At 39.1% G+C, this 18,337-nt stretch overlaps 1 protein-coding gene across 1 annotated transcript in view; it reads right to left on the minus strand.

Annotated features, from left to right (window-relative positions):
• Positions 1–18,337, minus strand: part of SPAG6 (sperm associated antigen 6) — a 194,241-nt gene that overhangs the window by 104,187 nt on the left and 71,717 nt on the right. The window contains exon 5 of the mRNA XM_073632662.1: positions 3,549–3,754. Within this exon, the coding sequence (XP_073488763.1) occupies positions 3,549–3,754 (206 nt within the window). The remainder of the gene's footprint in view (positions 1–3,548; positions 3,755–18,337) is intronic.

The following is an 18,337-nucleotide window of genomic DNA, read 5'->3' on the forward strand; positions in this document are numbered from 1 at the left end:
TGAAAGCTACACCATGCAACTTTCTGTTATTAAGTCAAAAGTTTACAGAGTGAAAAAGGGGGACACAGGGAGGGGAAAGGGAATGCTGCTCACCCCTATTGATCAGGACAACAAAAGGAAAAGTTTACAGAGTAACTCCACTTTTTAAACACTTTTCTAGGCTAGGCTAATATTCTTAGCCAGGACACCAAAGTAATCAATTTTGAAAATAATTTCCATTACCTACAGTACGTTGTTCTATTATGATTGTACTAGGTATTGGAAAGTCCTGTCCTTAGCTCACAACTTTTTCAGATGGGAATTAGGGACACCTATTAGCAGAAGTATGTAGGCATAGGACACCCCCCTGCCATGCCCCCTTAAAGGAGAATTGTACAAAAAAAAATCATTGGTTAAACCACTTTAAGATCAGGCTTTTTCTGACACTTTTTTTTTTACAAGTTTAAATCAGTATTTTTTGCTAGAAAGTTACTTATAACCCCCAAACATGATATACACTTTTTTTTAGCAGAGACCCCAGGGAATAAAATGGCAATTGTCACTTTAATGATTCATAAGAAAAAAAAAACACATAATATATACCACAATTTTTTTCTAAAATGTGAAAGATGATGTTATGCCGAGTAAATAGATACCTAACATGTCCTGCTTTAAAACTGCGCACACTCGTGGAATGGCGACAAACTACGGTACTTAAAAATCTCCATAGGCGACGCTTTAAATGCCTTTACAGGTTACCTGTTTAGACTTACAGAGAAGGTCTAGCACTAGAATGAATGCTCTCACTCTAACGTTCGCAGTGATACCTCACATGTGTGGTGCGAATACGTTTACATACGCGTGCACAACTTGTGTATGCATTTGCTTCTGTGCAAGAGCACAAAGGGATGGGGGTGTTTTCCATTTTTTTTTTCTTATTTGTTTTACTTTTAATTTTTAAACTGTCCCTTTATTTTTTTTTAAATCACTTTTATTCTTATTACAAGGAATGTAAACATTCCATGTAATAGAAATAAGGATGACAGGTCCTCTTTATGGAAAAACCTTGGGTCAAAAAGACTCCATATCTCTCCTTTACCATTAACTACTTACAGACCGGAAGATTTGGCTGCTTAATGACCAGGCCATTTTTTTCGATACAGCACTGCGTCGCTTTAACTGACAATTGCGCAGTCGTTCGACGTTGTACCCAAACAAAATTGACGTCCTTTTATTCCCCACAAATAGAGCTTTCTTTTGGTGGTATTTGATAACCTTGGCATTTTTTTTTTTTTTTTGCGCTAGAAATAAAAAAGAGCGACAATTTTGAAAAAAAATATATATTTTTTACTTTTTGCTATAATAAATATCCCCAAAAATGTTTTTAAAAAACACATTTCTTCCTCAGTTTAGGCCGATATGTATTCTTCTACATATATTTTTTTTAAAAATCCCAATAAGCATATATTGATTAGTTTGCGCAAAAGTTATAGCGTCTACAAACTATGGGAAAGATTTATGGCATTTTTGATTATTATTTTTTTTTTTTTACTAGTAATGGCGGTGATCTGCTATTTTTAGTGGTATTGCGACATTGTAACAGACAGATCAGACACTTCTGACACATTTTTGGGACCATTGACATTTATACAGTGATCAGTGCTATAAAAATGCACTGTTTACTGTGTAAATGTCACTGACAGGGAAGGGGTTAACACTAGGGTGCAATCAAGGCGTTAAATGTGTGTTCCCTGGGTGTGTTCTAACTGTGGGGGGATTGAAGTGACTAGAGGAAGAGACATATTGTTTTTCCTACTTAGTAGGAACAAGCAACATGTCTCTTCTCTCCTGACAGAACAGGGATTTGTGTGTGTACACACACACACAAATCCTTGTTCCTGCTCTCGTGCACGCATGGCCAGCGGCGATCGCGCCTGCCGGCCACGCGCATCCGGTTCCCTGCAGTGCAGTGGGTGCACGTGCACGCCTGCTATCGCCCTTAAAGGTACATACGTACCCATACGGCGATTCGCGGGAACAAGCCACTTTGCCGGTCGGCAAGTGGTTAAAAGCAAAAGATTAAAAAAATGGATCTTTCACTTAAAAAAAAAAAAAAAAAAAATAGTTTACTTCCAGCCTGGACCGGAAGCGGCGTCATGACGTTGCTCTGGTCCTCCAAGGCCATAGAGGCAATCAAATAGGATCTACACTTTGATCGCCTTTGGGACTAGCCAGTCGCACCGTCAGATCATTTTTTGGGGGAGACGACGGAAATGGTAAGTCCGAGAAACACAGGCGAGCCCCACCGCTTCTGAAAGCGTTCCAGTGGCACATGAGCTGCTCAGAACACTTTCATGAGACAGACAGCTGCCGGATGAAGGAAAAGATACCAGGGTTATGGCTGATAGGGTTATGGCTGATATCAGCCATAACCCTGGTAAACCACTTCAAAGCCACAACGTATACAGTATATATATATTTTTTTTACCACTACTATTCTTTTATATTGGCTTTTGGAATTTGGAATGCATTTTATACACAACTATATAGATCAGACCAAAATAAGTGACAAATGAGGAGGAAAGAGGGACAGAGGGACTTTGTTCAGAATAAAGGACATGCCCTCAAAATCAGGAACAGTTGGGAGCTATGGAAGCGTCTACTCTTACATTTTGTTCCCAAGCATGCAGTAAATTGCCAACAGTCATCATGTCACTAGGTAACGTTCACACAGTTTTCAGCATGCGTTAAGTAAAACTTCGAGATTCTAATTTAGCTCTAGCCAAAACTTCAAGACCCTGCATAACTGTTTTAAAACAATATAGGTAATGAATATTATCTATAAACTTGATTAATTGCTGCCCTGGAGCAATATATCAACTCAGATAAAAAAGTGTATAAAAACAGAATTACCCTCTAAACACAAGCTGCAAAAAACTAAGCAATACTAGCATGGCTTTAAAACAGAAAAAAAATATTTCTTCAAGAAGGTATACACTACCTTTTCTAATATACTCCCTGACATGTATACATTGATTACTAGTATCCCTAATTGTGTTTCATTGTTTTTCAAACAATTGCTTTTAAAAGAATACAAAACATACTCAGATTTCCTATATAATGTATTTTTTTTATAAAATGTAAAACTGTTGTATGAAACAACTTTAGGGAGCTGAATTACTCCCAAACCCACCAAAAGCATTTCTGAACTACCCTATAAAAAAGCCAGAAGTATCCACTAAACTATCAGGAGAAACCCTACTGGTTGGGAAAAAGGGATCTACAACTCAGTGCTATTGCCTCACATGTAACTGATGTGCTTCTTTTTATTTGCACTAACATACAATGTTTATATTTGCACTACAATTATTCAGGACAAGCTTTCGGGGTATGTCCCCTTTATCAAGGTCCAAGCAGTACTCAAACACTTATTTTTTAAAAAGATTGGCAACATCCTTACAAAAATTTGCTAGCAAAATAATTCTACATGAAATAAATATTTAACAGCTGCATTTTCAGGAGCACGGAGCAGAAACAGAGATGGATCAAACAGTAATTGAAAGCAGTACCTTGAGTTTGGCGTCCGGATTTAGAATCATCTGGGCTAAGTGGGCGATAGCTCCCGCATCCACCACGGTCTGAGCCAGCTCCGGAGAATGCTTCGATAGATCACTCAGGGCTGAAGCAGCAATCCTTTTCAGAGCAATTTCTGGCTCCTGGATACACAGCACTAGCAGAGGAACAGCTCCTGCATCCACCACAGCTTGTGACAGCTCTGCAGGTCCAACAAGAGGTAATTAAGTAAGTATGGATGACTGACCCTTATAAGAGCCATTTTTCACTATGACACACACATTAAAGGAGAAAGGGCAAGCTGGACTGTGCTGTCTGGAGATCTGCATTTCAAATCAGCCTCCTTAGCTCCTGAAGCCATGTGGACCAATCCCTGACTGAAAGGGACTCCGGTCAGTGGTTAGGACCTCTTTTACATACACACATTTGGGGTAGATTAGGCTGCGAAAGCTTGTTATTCTACTAGGGGGTGGAGAAACTAAGCAGATGTCAGCTGTTTAAACCCAGATCCACCAGTGGGCAGCTATTTTCTGCATGGATAGACAGGTTACACAAAGCCACCACCGTATAAAATAATAGAGGGAGGATAGACTGGCATATTCTAATTACACTGAAATGCAAAAAAAAAAAAAAAAAAAAAAAAAAAGATTTTATAAAAAAATACCAACATTTTATTTGAAAAACATTTTTTTTGCTCAAACATAAACAGATATAATATAAATATTTATTAAATACAGCTAAATATTACAAAGGTTTTTACAGAAAAATTGTCAAAAGTAAAATGTATAGACAATATATACATACAATTTTATATATATATATATATATATATATATATATATATATATATATATATATACACACACACACACACACACACTACACACATATTATAGATATATATGTATATATATATATATATATATATATATATATATATATATATATATATATATATATATATATTGTGTACTGTGTGTGTATATATATATATATATATATATATATATATATATATATAATTTTATGTATATATTGTCTATACATTGTACTTTTGACAATTTTTCTGCAAAAACCTTTGTAATATTTAGCTGGATTTAATAAATATTTATGTTATATCTGTTTATGTTTAAGCAAAAAAATTTTTTTTTTCAAATAAAATGTTGGTATTTCTCTTAAAATCTGGCAACATATGTAAAAGCTTTTTTTTTGAATTTCAATGTATGAAATTATATATAGATAGATAGATAGATAGATAGATAGATAGATAGATAGATAGATAGATAGATAGATAGATAGATAGATAGAACATATATAATAGATAGATAAAAAGTGTGTGTACTGTATACACTTTTATATATAGGTTATATATATATCTATATCAAGATATATAAATATAGTAAATGTATTTTGTATTTTCCCTCTGTGTAACTGGATAACTACATTAATTTGTCAACACTTAATTTATCACGAAATCTAATTATTTTTAATTACTATTATAACCCCCTGCTTGTATTATTTCCAAAAACAGGAGCACATAATTATACAAAGAAAATACCTACAAATTCAGAATGCCTAAAATTCTTGTTCTGAATAAACAAGAACAACAATATTTCATATGTTTGAAATCTACAGCAAAGAAGTAAAAATTAAGTCTTTTTAGTATCTCTTACTATAACAGATCAATTAATGCATTAAACGTTTAAAATCTTAAATGTATTTTGAATAAAACATATTCATAAAATATAAGAAAGTACTATTTTTATTTTATTATTTTACATATAGCTACATAGTAAGCTCACACCAAATGTCTTAAATTTAAAAAAAAAAAAAAGTCTCATATTTCACTGTCATGAAAAGAAGGATAGAACAAAAAACAAGACACTTTATTTACTGAGGGAAGACATCTGTAGAAAGCTGAATAAATTTTTTTATCGCTGCCAATCAGATGTCAGATGTCATTCTTTAGTAGAGAGCACACAAAAAAATGAGGGTTAAATGATATCAGATAGCTATAGACAGCACAAAGGCCATTTATAAAACTGCCTCTTTGTTACTTAGCAAAGACAGGCAAATGCAAGCGTCAAAATTCATTGAATAATTTATAGACTCTATCACGGTTAATTATAATATGTGTATCAAGCATTTTACAAACAGATTTCAGGTTGAGCTTCATTATTGTGTGTTTGCACTTCAAAGATTATTTAGATATTTTTTTATTGATCTAGGTTCACAGTAAAAATGAAGTGCAATTATTCCAAAAGTAAGGTAATAATAGGTTGCCGACTGTCTATTTTAATGGATGGTAATGGTCAAATTAATATTCTGTTGCTAACATTTTTCAAGAAAAAGACAAGGCCTGGGTAATGAAAAATGTGGTGGCAGTAAAGGAAAATAAATGAGTTTTCACAAGTGCATAATAATAAATGACTTGTCATCTACCGTGCCTATTGACTAATACATCAGTAAACTCTGTTTCTAGATATAGGATGTAAGCAAAATGCATCATGACCTGAAGCTTATATATATGACTTTTTTTACACTTAAAGCATTTGTAAACCCAACATTTCATGTTCCTGATATCTGCCTGCTGTACCATGTACTTGTATGACAAAGTCTCCTGTTCTCTTTGCATTGTTTCCTTTGTGTGAAATCCCTGGTGTTCCCACGAGTCCCTCTGCTTTACTATTAAAAACTGACCACACTAAGCAAGAGAACAGCTGTGCTGGGAGCTCACACAACTGGGTAATGTGGCACACTCTAGATATAGCTGTTTATTACTAGCAAGATGGAATGGACTGGGCAATAAAACAAGTCCACATAAATCAATATGTTCGTGTGGGGAGCATAATATGCTGGCTTTAGAAGGCTGCCGGTTCAAAAGTTAGAAGAGGCTTTGAAAGAATAGCGCCCTCTAAGTGCAGCAAGTTGATTATTTTAATAGTTAAAAATAAGCATGGGAACACTCACAAACTAGCGACATTTTCCAGCATCCACGCTGTGACAGCTGGGACAGCGCGGATGAACACACATATGATACACCCATGCTGGAAAATGTCACTTGTTTGTGAGTGTCTTTCCTGTGCTGGGAGCTCAGCCTGCTCCCCTCCAATGATCAGACTTGTCCTGACACCCCCCCCCCCCCCTTGCACAGCCATTCAATGGGAAGACCAGTGTGCTGCAACTTCTCCTCCCCCAGCTCTTATGCGGCTAAGAACAGAGGATATGTGATCACTTATAGAAAAAAAGAGTATTTATAATTTGTCTAAAATTTGTACATACATACATTTAAATGGCATATTAAGGTTGTCATATACCAACCATGACCACAGCAAATTAAAGGGATATTAAAGTCTTTTTTTTTTTTTTTTGGTCTTTAAAATAACAAACATGTTATACTTACCTGCTCTGTGCAATGGTTTTGCTTTGGATCCTTCTCTTTTAGGGTCCCATGCCAGCGCTCCTGGCTCCTCCCTCCTGCCACATGCCCCCAAAGCAAGCAGCTTGCTCTGGGGCACCCATGCAGGCGCACTCCCGAGTGGCAGCTCTTTATGTCCATTCACACACGGAGCCGTGGCTTGGCCCTACCCCCTCCATCTCCTTATAACTGCTACTTTGTCTGAACAGCTTGGTCTGTTAAAATGAACAACTGGCTGGATCACCAGATGAAAATGAAAACTAACGCAGCCACCAAATTGATATGCTACAATTTAATATATTTTTGTTTTGGGTTTAATACCGCTTTAAGTATTGCATAGCCAAGCAGGTCACACTTCTCAATGTTCACAAAGAAGCTTCCTCAGTCACCTCTCTACCTCTAGCCTCTTCACTGAACCATAAATCTTTTGCTCACCTCCTCTTATACAGGGCAGACCTGCTCCCACCCCTCCTAGCCACCCACTATGCTTGGCAGTGGTTACGTCTTTTTATCCCACCAGCCACCTTTCCTATACTGGGCAGGGGTGACAACAATATACACTATATTACCAAAAGTATTGGGGCGCCTGCCTTTACACGCACATGAACTTTAATTTCATCTCAGTCTTAGTCTGTAGGGTTCAATATTGAGTTGGCCCACCCTTTGCAGCTATAACCTCTTCAACTCTTCTGGGAAGGCTCTCCACAAGGTTTAGGAGTCTTCGCTTTAATTCACCCCAAAAGGTTTTCTACTGGGTTGAGGTCAGCACTCTGTGCAGGCCAGTCAAGTTCCTCCACCCCAGACTCGCTCATTCATGTTTTTATGGACCTTGTTTGTGCACTGGTCCATATAATTTGGTGGAGGGGGGATTATGATGTGGGGTTGTTTTTCAGGGGTTGGGCTTGGCCCCTTAGTTCCATGAAGGGAACTCTTAAGGCGTCAGCATACCAAGACAGTAGAGTGGTTTAAAATTCCAGTAGAGAGGTGTAAGAAACTCATTGATGGTTACAGAAGCGATTGATTTCAGTTAGTTTTTCCAAGGTGTGCTACCAAATATTAAATTGAGGGTTTTTTTTGTGTCATACCAATACAAACAAAAGAAATAAACACGAGAATGCCTAAACATTTGTAATTGCAACAATTTTATGGAAAAAGTGGTGCATTACCTGACAAAAATGCAGGGGTGCCAATATTTTTTGCCATCGCTGTATGAATCAGACCTTTAAAGAATGCTCATTTCTTTTGACCTCTGCCAGACATCTACCCGAGTGGTTTGGCTTGCCTATGCCTGCCCACCCATTGCAAAGGGTCCAGGCTGTCTGCCATTACAACAGTGATCTGAATCTACCACAATGCACCTGTGTTAACCTCGCCATAAAATATATTATAATTAGGCATGATTTTGTATATTTGAACATGTTCAGGAAAGTCATGTTCATTATGTTTGGCTCCAAATGACTCATTAGCTTATTGTAAACTTGTGCTAAGGTTTCAGAAGCCACCTTTATGTAATCATTGTGAAATGGTACAAATTAGATCTCACATAGGTGCTGAGGGGAATAGTAACACAGAGATGCTCTCAGAATGAATAAAGGTACAGCGATGACTTAATTAAAGCTCTCCTAAAAAAAGAACAGCCTATGGTCATGGGGCAGTAAAAAGTGTGTACAAGTGTAGAAAAATATTTAAAGGGAAACTAAAATGTTTTTGAGTGAATTTTATTTTTAATGAAAATGTTATAAGTTTTTAACATTGAACGTGAATCTGTACTTTGCTTTATGTCAGGCATAACAACAAGTTTATTTAAAGTGAAACTTTACCCATAATGCTCTTTAGCTAGGAACATATATTCTACATCAATAATTATGCTATCAAAATTAGTGTGTGCTATAAAATGCCTCCAGCAGTGTTCCTGTTTCTTCTTATTGGAGCCTGCCAATTTGCTGAAACCCAGAGCCCCAGCAGTAAGACCCCTTTCACACTGTCGGCGTTTTTCAGGTGCTACAGTGCTAAAAATAGTGCCTGCATAGCGCCTGAAAAAAGCAGCTTCATTCACTCCAGTGGTGTGCTGGCAGGGCGTTACAAAAAGTCCAGCCAGCAGCTTCTTTGGAGCGGTGAACTCACCGCTCCTCCACTGCTGCTCCTCATTGAAATCTCTAATTCAAACCAATTCACGTGAGCTTTCTCTCTCCTGATGCTGTAGCTCTGAGCTCAGAGTTTGAGAGCTCACTTCTGTGATGGTGAAGATGAACAGTAATACCTTGATGGACCTCGATTAGCAACATCCTGGTAGTTTTCAGTGAGGCTTAATGAGGTACGTAAATGGCCCACAACTTTGGAAAGGGTATTATTCAGATTTAGTCAAAGCTGCACAGCTTGTTTTTATCTACAGACACCCTATATCTGTATAGGCAGTTTTTTGGTAAACTAAACCAAACCAACCCTTTAAAGCGGAGTTCCACCCAAAAGTGGAAGCCCCTCTTATCTGCTTCCTCCCCCCCTCCGGTGCCACATTTGGCACCTTTTGGGGGTGAAGGAGGAGCGGCAAGATCACTCAGAGGTTTGGCCCCCTCCTCCTTCCCCTGCCTCCGGGCCATTCAGAAAGGCTTGATTGCCGGTTTCCCTTACCACGAATGGTGGCAGCAGCACCCGAGAGCCAATGGAAACATCGGCTGGGGTGCCGACATTGCTGGATTCCAGAACAGATAAGTGTCCTATTTTTAAAAGGCAGCAACTCCACTTTAAGTGTCGCCTGTGGAAAATAAAGGGTACTGAAGTGTGTTGCTATTTTACGGGTGCATGCAATTCTGAGGCTTGGCATGTTGGGTATTTATTTACTTTGTGTAACCTCATCTTTTAGATTTTGGGTAATTTATTGCGTTTGTATGCCCTAAAATTAACTTAGTGTATTTTTTACGCTAATATCTTGTAGCATAGAAAATTGGAACTACCACTTTTTTATTCTATAGGGTGTATGCTTTCAGAAAATATATAATGTTTGGGGTCTTTATGTGATCTTTAGGCCTTAAATGTGTTAAAAAAACAACTTAAAAACAACCATGGCAGCGAACGAGTTAAAGTGGAACTATGGGCAAAAAAAAAAGACATTTAGGATGCAATTTGTCAGTAGCATTTACACCATTTTAGTCCTGATCCTGCCAAAAAATGCCCCTGATAACACTAAATGAGGCAGGTATAGCTTATATACAAGAGTTTCAGGTTTTTTTTTAGCAGAATCAAAATTAAAGGAAATTTTTGTATATACATTAAGCTATACCTGCCTTTTTTAGTGTTATCGCAGCTATTAGGCCACAATAGGAACGTATGCAACTAGAGCTCATATTTTAAACCTTTGTTGATATTAGCTTCTGGATAATAAAATGATATATTCTTATACTGACATTTGTTTGATATGTTTTTTTTTTGTTCTGCATTAAAACCCCTGGGGAAATTCGTTCTTTCTTTTTGCATTTATATTTGGGGTGTGCAGCTTTTCTCTAATCCTATGTGGATTTATATAAACAAATATCCCTCTTTCCTCCTCAAACATCCTTGTCTTTGGTCGACGTATATACAGTATATCTAGAAAAAAAAATGTACCTACCAAAAAGGTAGTATATTAGACTAAAACTTTCATCCTCATGTGTCTAATTTATCTCTCATGCCATGCCATGTACACAGAAGTGGAATTTTCCTTGGAAAAATCTTGGATGGTTTTCCCGACGGAATTCCACTCAAGCTTACCTTGCATACACACGGTCACACGAAAGTTCGCTGAACTTTCAACCAAGAACGAGGTGACGTACAACACTACGACGAGCCGAGAAAATGAAGTTCAATGCTTCCGAGCATGCGTCGAATTGTTTCCGAGCAGAATTTTGCGCTTTGGAATTGGTATAGACAATCGGAATTTCCGACCGGAACTTTTTCCAACCGAAAAATTGAGAATATGCTCGCAATCTTTTGCTGGCTGGAATTCCGCCAGCAAAAGTTCGATGGAGCATACACACGGTCGCATTTTCCGACAAAAAGCTCTCATCGGTCTTTTGCTGGACGAATTTCCGATCGTGTGTACAGGGCATTAGTCTCTCATTCAATGCATTATCTATTCTGAGTAGCCAGTATAAAAAAAAGTAGTGTTTGAAAAGTATAACTTATAACTTATAAAAATGATATCAATCATTTTTTGAATGTTAATTCTTGCTGGTCTTCATAACCGAGGGTGTGCTTGTTTGTCTTCTACATTTTGTGCTGAAAGGTATCCCTTTTTCTCATCTCAGAAAGTTGGACGGTATGCTGGATATGTGTGTTTTTTTCTATGCTGTTTTTATGCATCATGGAACTAGTCTAATAAATGGCCATATGTGTCTTTTTAATGAGAAAATATTTTTTGTGAGCCACAACCAGTGTGCAGTTTATTTTCTTTCCATACAGTGAAATAATTTCCCCTCGCGTTAGCCATATTAACAAGTCCTTTTTAGATGCTGTAAGTGTTGGCACGTGGCCAGCCTCTTCAGTGGGTACTGCCGGCTCACACAGGTGTACAACCTCTGGAGAGTTTCAGAATGCTGTATCACACAAGGATATAATCACATTCTATGACCTTTGAACTGTGGCAGAGCAATTCTGGAAAGCCACAGATTACCATAAATACCCACGGCTGACTATAGAGAGCAACCCGATTTTTTTCTTTCTGCTGCGGCACAAATGAGATTAAACATAATCCCTCTGTTTCTTGTAAAGTTCATTTCCATGTAAAACCTATAGCCCAGAACACCACTTCTGCAGTCCATCAAGCATGCTGGCCCAATGGATTTACAGCTTGCTGAATTTTAACTGTAGGCTTCCATTAGACAGAAACTGAACATCTTTGCGTCCTGTAACAATGCTTCCCATTGTGATCCGCAGCATCTGTTAGCACTGAGGTGCAGTTGGAAAAGGAACAACAGTTTTACAAAAAGTTGTTTTGATTGCGCAAGGGTGCATTCACACTAATGGTTCATCCAGCTGAAAAAACGATGTAAAGTTGGGTTTTATATTTGTATTTTTCATATATTAAAATTGGGCTTAAAAAAAAATGTAAAATGTGTTGGGATCGTCACAAAGTAAATTTAAAAATGTCGAGATCATTCACATTAAAGGATAAGCTTACTTTAAAAAAAAAAATGTGCATTTTTTTGCAGGTAAAAAAAATGTGCATTTACTATTTCTTTTAGGAGCCTGGAAAGCATTGCACCAGCGAGCGACCAGCAGATCTCTGATGCCACTCAGGTCTCCTGCAGACTGTCGGTGTAAGCTCATAAATAACACAATAGCTGCACTACCTGCAATCATGTGCTAAATACCAATCTGTGCAAAAAAAATCATTAATAAATAAACGATAACTAACTGGGAAGCTGCTGTTACTTCCGCAATCACAAACTATAGGTAAAACCAGCAATAAAGATAGCTGTCCTACCCACTATACCCTATAAATAGTGACACAATTCTTAAAGTTTAAAGCACTAATCAGTCCATAAAAGTGCTTCAAATTAAGTGCTGTAATTCTTAAACAAAAAGGGACTGTGCTCTGTTCCGAGGAATATCCTCCTAGGACCGAACTCACTGCATATTGTTGACCTCAAACTACGTTTTAATGCCTTTGGTCAGCCTCTTGTGGTATATCACCATCCACAGCACCCCATACTCCCCACAGAATCATAAAAACGTATACATTCTCTATCTGGTGCCTCCCCTGGCACCCAGAATAATCTGACGTCAATGTACTGGAATGCCACTGCTCCAATGCCCCAATGCACGGTGGAGCCAGTGTGCGTTCCACCAAGAGGAATGTTGATGTAGTGATGTGCTTTTGTGCTTTTACGCAATTCATCACCAGGAAGTCATCAGGAGGCGAGATATTGCAAGTGTATATCTTTTTATGATTCTGTGGGGATGATTTTAATAAACAGCATTGCACAATGAGTTTTTGGTTCCTTTCCTATGTGTGGAGTACTGCAGTGGCACCAGATATTGTGGGGAGGCACCAGATATTGTGAGTATATATCTTTTTTAAATTCTTTGGGGAGTATTGTCGTGCTGTGGATGGTAATACAGTGCATCCGGAAACTATTCACAGCAAATTAGAACACTTGCAGAATTGAGCGATAGTGAATTGTGGGGAAATTTATTTTATTACTATTTTTTTTTTTTTTTTAATTATTTATTTTTATTTATTATATTATAATTTATGTTTTTGTGTTTCAAACTTTATCATACCCGGGATATCTACTAGACTCTGGTTTGTACAGATTTAAGTGTGTTATTGTTAAGAATTACAGACCTACAATATAAAACGCCAAATTTCCATGCAAAATAATGGTACCGCTTTCAGCACCTAAAATCCGAAATAATCATACCGCCAGGGAGGTTAACTGTGGGACCTTATATAGACAGGTGTGTGCCTTTCCAAATCATGTCCAATCAACTGAATTTACCACAGGTGTACTCTAATCAAGTTGTAGAAACATCTCAAGGATGATCAGTGGAAACACCTGACCTCAATTTTGGGTGTCATGGCAAAGTCTGTGAATACTTATGTACATTTTTTTAAAATTTTTAATAAATTTGCAAAGATTCCAACAAACTTCTTTAACGTTGTCATTATTGGGTATTGTTTGTAGGATTCTGAGGAAAATATTGAATTTAATCCATTTTGGAATAAAGCTGTAACATAGCAAAATGTGGTAAAAGTTAAGCGATGTGAATACTTTCCATATGCACTGTATATCAGGAGAGGCTGACCAGAGGCATTAAAGCAGAGTTCCACCCCAAAATGGAACTTCCGCTTTAAGTGTTGGTGACCACCTGACATGCCACATTTGGCATGTCATTTTTTTTTGGGGGGGGGAGCGGGTACCCTGTTTTTCGAAGCACCCAGCTCCCACTTCCTCCCCTGGCGCTGTGGCGCACCGGGCTGTGAAGCCACAGTCGGGCGCCCACAGTTAGAATGCGCGAAGAAGAGGGGGAGAGGAGTGGGGTGGGGCTTCGTGTGCCCTCATCACTGGACCGTGGGACAGGTAAGTGTCTGATTATTAAAAGTCAGCAGCTACACTTTTTGTAGCTGCTGACTTTTAAATGGGTGGAACTCCGCTTTAAGTGCAGTTTGACCTACCTCAATATATACTCAGTATATAATATATACTATACCAACAATTTGCTTTGAGTTCGGTCCCAGGAGGGCATGTGAGTGGTGATAGGAACAGGATATTCTTCGTACCAGAATGGAGCACAGTCACTTTTTGTTCAAGAATTACAGCACTTTATTTGAAGCACTTTTATGGACTGATTAGCACTTTAAACTTGCGCTTTAATGCCCCGTACACGCAGTCGGAATTTCCTACTGAAAATGTTCGATGGGACCTTGTTATCAGAAATTCCGACCGTGTGTAGATTTTCCTACGGAAAATGTTCGATGGGACCTTGTTATCAGAAATTCCGACCGTGTGTAAGCTCCATCACACATTTTCCATAGGAATTTCTGTCACACAAAATTTGAGATCTGGATCTCAAATTTTCCGACAACAAAATTTGTTGTCGGAAATTCCGATCGTGTGTACACAATTCCGACGCACAAAGTTCCACGCATGCACAGGAATCAAGCAGAAGAGCCGCACTGGCTATTGAACTTCATTTTTCTCGCTCAACGTACGTGTTGTACGTCACCACGTTCTTGACGTTTGGAATTTCCAACCAACTTTGTGTGACCGTGTGTATACAAAAGACAAGTTTGAGCCAACATCCGTCGGAAAAAAAATATGGATTTTGTTGTCGGAAAATCCTATCGTGTGTACAGGGCATTAGAATTGTGTCACTATTTACAGAGTATAGTGGGTGCGCAGCTATCCTTATTGCTGGTTTTACATGTCACTGTAAGCTGTCTGCTCCTACCCCGTATAGGCAGGCAGTTTCACACTGAAAGGAAGAATCAATAAACTACCACAGGGCTCAACAGCGCTGTGGTAGTTCACTGAGAACTACAAGCCGACAGCCGCAAATGCTGTCACTAGTTGTAGTCCATTCATTCACAGAACACGGTTTTCTTTAGATTGTGGCAGCGAACGGGGAAAGAAGATCCCCTGCTCGCTGCCAAAACTGGGGATCAGGGGGTGCAGAAGCTGGTACATTTGTAACATGATGCATGTTACACCCTGAATATGGGTATAACCTGTAACATGTTACAAAAGGTGAACTTATCCTTTAACAGGAGTTGGCTAGAAATGATTGAATTTAAATGTAGAAATGAATATAATTGTTTTAACTTTGGCCGTATATATGTATTAAAGAAGAACTAAAGGCTTTTATTTAGTTTTGGATAGAGTGGAGAGGGATTAGAACACCTTTCAAGTTTTTACTGCTGTCGGTGCCCCCATAAGGGCTCTTTCACACGGGGGATCCGTATGTCCGTTTTTCATCCTTCCGTTTTCGGATGAAAAACGGACATACATGTATCCCTATGGAGCGTCGGATGTCAGCGGTGACATGTCCGCTGACATCGACTCGCTCTGGTCCGAAAAGTGTAACGGAGGAAAACCCTACTTTCCCATCTGTTTTTGGATCGGATCGGGTGATCCGATCCCCCATAGGGGAGAGTGGCGCTCTGACAGGTCCATCGCTGCACAGTGTGCAGCGACGGACCTGTAATTTTCCTGCTCAGCGGGGATCGGCGGAGCGATCCCCGCTGAGCAAGCGGGTGTTCACAGGGCGGATCAACACTGATCCGCCCCGTGTGAAAGAGCCCTAGGAAATTCACCCTCTCTATTTGACATGTTTACCGCTATCACCGAAAGTGAAAGAAAATCCCAAATGTTGGGCTGTCCCAGGAACAGCAATACATGGGAAATCTTTCAATAGGGACACAGTTATGATAACCATGGTGACAACCAGGTATTCTCTTACTTTCTAGGGATGGCTATGGGACAAGAAGTGAAGAGATATCTCCCCAGTAGGACACAGATGGCAAAAGAAACCCCTGACAGGGATTATAACCCTCCTTTACTTTATCCAAAATAATAAAAAAAAAAGGTTTGGCTTTAGTTTCTAATTAAAAAAAAAACTTTTTAGCTGAATCTACTGATCCTTTTGACACAAAGCTGTTGATTTACTAAAACTGCAGAGTGCAAAATCTGGTGCAGCTCTGCATGGAAACCAATCAACTTCCAGTTTTTTTTTGTCACAGCTTAATTGAACAAGCTGAAGATAGAAGCTACACGAAAAACAGAAATGGAATGAGCGCACACCTAGCGCATTACCAAAGATCATTTAACCCTTTCATGACTAAGCCTATTTTTGAAATTTGGTGTTTACAAGTTAAAATCCGTATTTTTTGCTAGAAAATTACTTAGAGTTCCCAAACATTAAATATATATATTTTTAGCAGAGAATCTAGAGAATAAAATGGAGATTGTTGCAATATTTTATATCATACGGTATTTGTGCAGCGATGTTTTAAACACAAATTTTTGGAAAAGGGACACTTTCATGAATTTTAAAAAATCCAAACAGTAAAGTTACCCCAATTTTTTTGTATAATGTGAAAGATGATGTTACGCCGAGTAAATAAATACCAAACATGTCACCCTTTATAATTGCACGCACTCGTGGAATGGCGACAAATTACGGTACCTATGAATTTCCATAGGCGACGCTTTAAATTTTTTTTTACGGTTACCAGGTTTGAGTTACAGAGGAGGTCTAGGGCTACAATTATTGCTCTCGCTCTGACGATCACGGCGATATCTCACATGTGTGATTTGAACACCGTTTACATATGCAGGCACGACTTCCGTATGCGTTTTCTTCGCTGAGCGAGCTCGCGGGGACGGGGGCGCTTTAAAAAAAAAATTTTATTTATTTATTTATTTTATTACTTATAAATTGTGTTTAAAATTTTTTTTTTTACTTTTATTGCTGTCATAAGGAATGTAAACATCCCTTGTGACAGTAATAGGTGTGACAGGTACTCTTTATGGAGGGATCGGGGGTCTAAAAGACCCCCGATCGCTCCTTTGCACTTCAAAGTATTCAGATCGCCAAAAACGGCGATTCTGAACACTGTATATTTTTTTTAAACCGGTGCCATTGGCAGCCAAGTAAACGGGAAGTGACGTCATGATGTCGCTTCCGCGTTTACATTGAGAGGGCTGGAACGAAGCCACCCACAGCTTCGTTCCAGCCCGCCCTCAGCCGCCGAAGGCAGCCGATTGGACACCGGGCCTCCCGATCACACGGGAGGCCCGGTAAGAGCGGCGGGAGGCGGCGGGAGGGGGGGTGTCCCCTCCCGCTCCTCCGGTATAACAGCCGAGCAGCTTTTAGCCGCATCGGTTGTTATACTCGGATAGACGATCGCCGGCTCTAAACAACGGTACCATCTCGGTGCAGGCATCATCCCGGCATAACCCCGGAAAGCCGAGTACGCAGATCTGCGTACGGTCGGCGGGAAGGGGTTAATAATAAAAATGTTTTATATAAAAGTGAGTACTCACAAAATGCAACTGACAGAGGCCTTAAAAACAATGTATGGACATGCACAGAACGCGGGGTACAGCTTACACATTTCAGGGGCGCACCCCCTTCCTCAGAGCTGTACCCCGCGTTCTGTGCATTGTTTTTATGGCCTTTGTCAGTTGCATTTTGTGAGTAATCACTTTTATATAAAACATCTGTATTATTAAATTATCTCTGGTAATGCCCTAGGTGTCCGCACCCTCCATTTCTGTTTTTCTTGTAGCTCCTTTCGGATTACCCCATCTGAGGAAGGCAGCATCCACCCAATTTTGGATACCATATATAACTTTCACACCACCATTTTATTTGACATCTGTTACTCCACACCTTGGAAAACCTATTAGCGCTGGAAGTGACTGTGTTTGAAGTTAGAAGCTGATTGGTTACCATGCACAGCTGCACTTTGCAGTTTTAGTAAATCAACCCCATAGGGACCTATTTATACAGCGGCAACATTTACCAAACATTCATTGCACTGTATATTAAAAATGATATCAAAATACAAATGTACCAGGAAGATACACTTGTATTAAATCATTAAATGTTTGGTGATAGTCACATTCGCCATTGTTTTTACAGAATGACTGAGCCTCTAACGCTTATGTGGGGCTCCATGGGACAGTACATAGGGCTGCCTCTCTTCCCTGGTTCTCTACCCCCCCCCCCCTACTCTCTTTTCTTTTTAGGTTGCTCCAGGTGATGGCAGAATGTAGAGCGGCAAAGCAATGGGTCCTGATTGGTTGAATTGGGCGAGATTGAGCTGGGCATTAGTTATAATGGCGACTTTCCCACTCCGTTCACCGCCTGAGGAGACCCCGCTGA

This window comes from Aquarana catesbeiana, linkage group LG05, assembly GCF_042186555.1.
Source record: "Aquarana catesbeiana isolate 2022-GZ linkage group LG05, ASM4218655v1, whole genome shotgun sequence".
Classification (NCBI taxonomy): domain Eukaryota; kingdom Metazoa; phylum Chordata; class Amphibia; order Anura; family Ranidae; genus Aquarana; species Aquarana catesbeiana.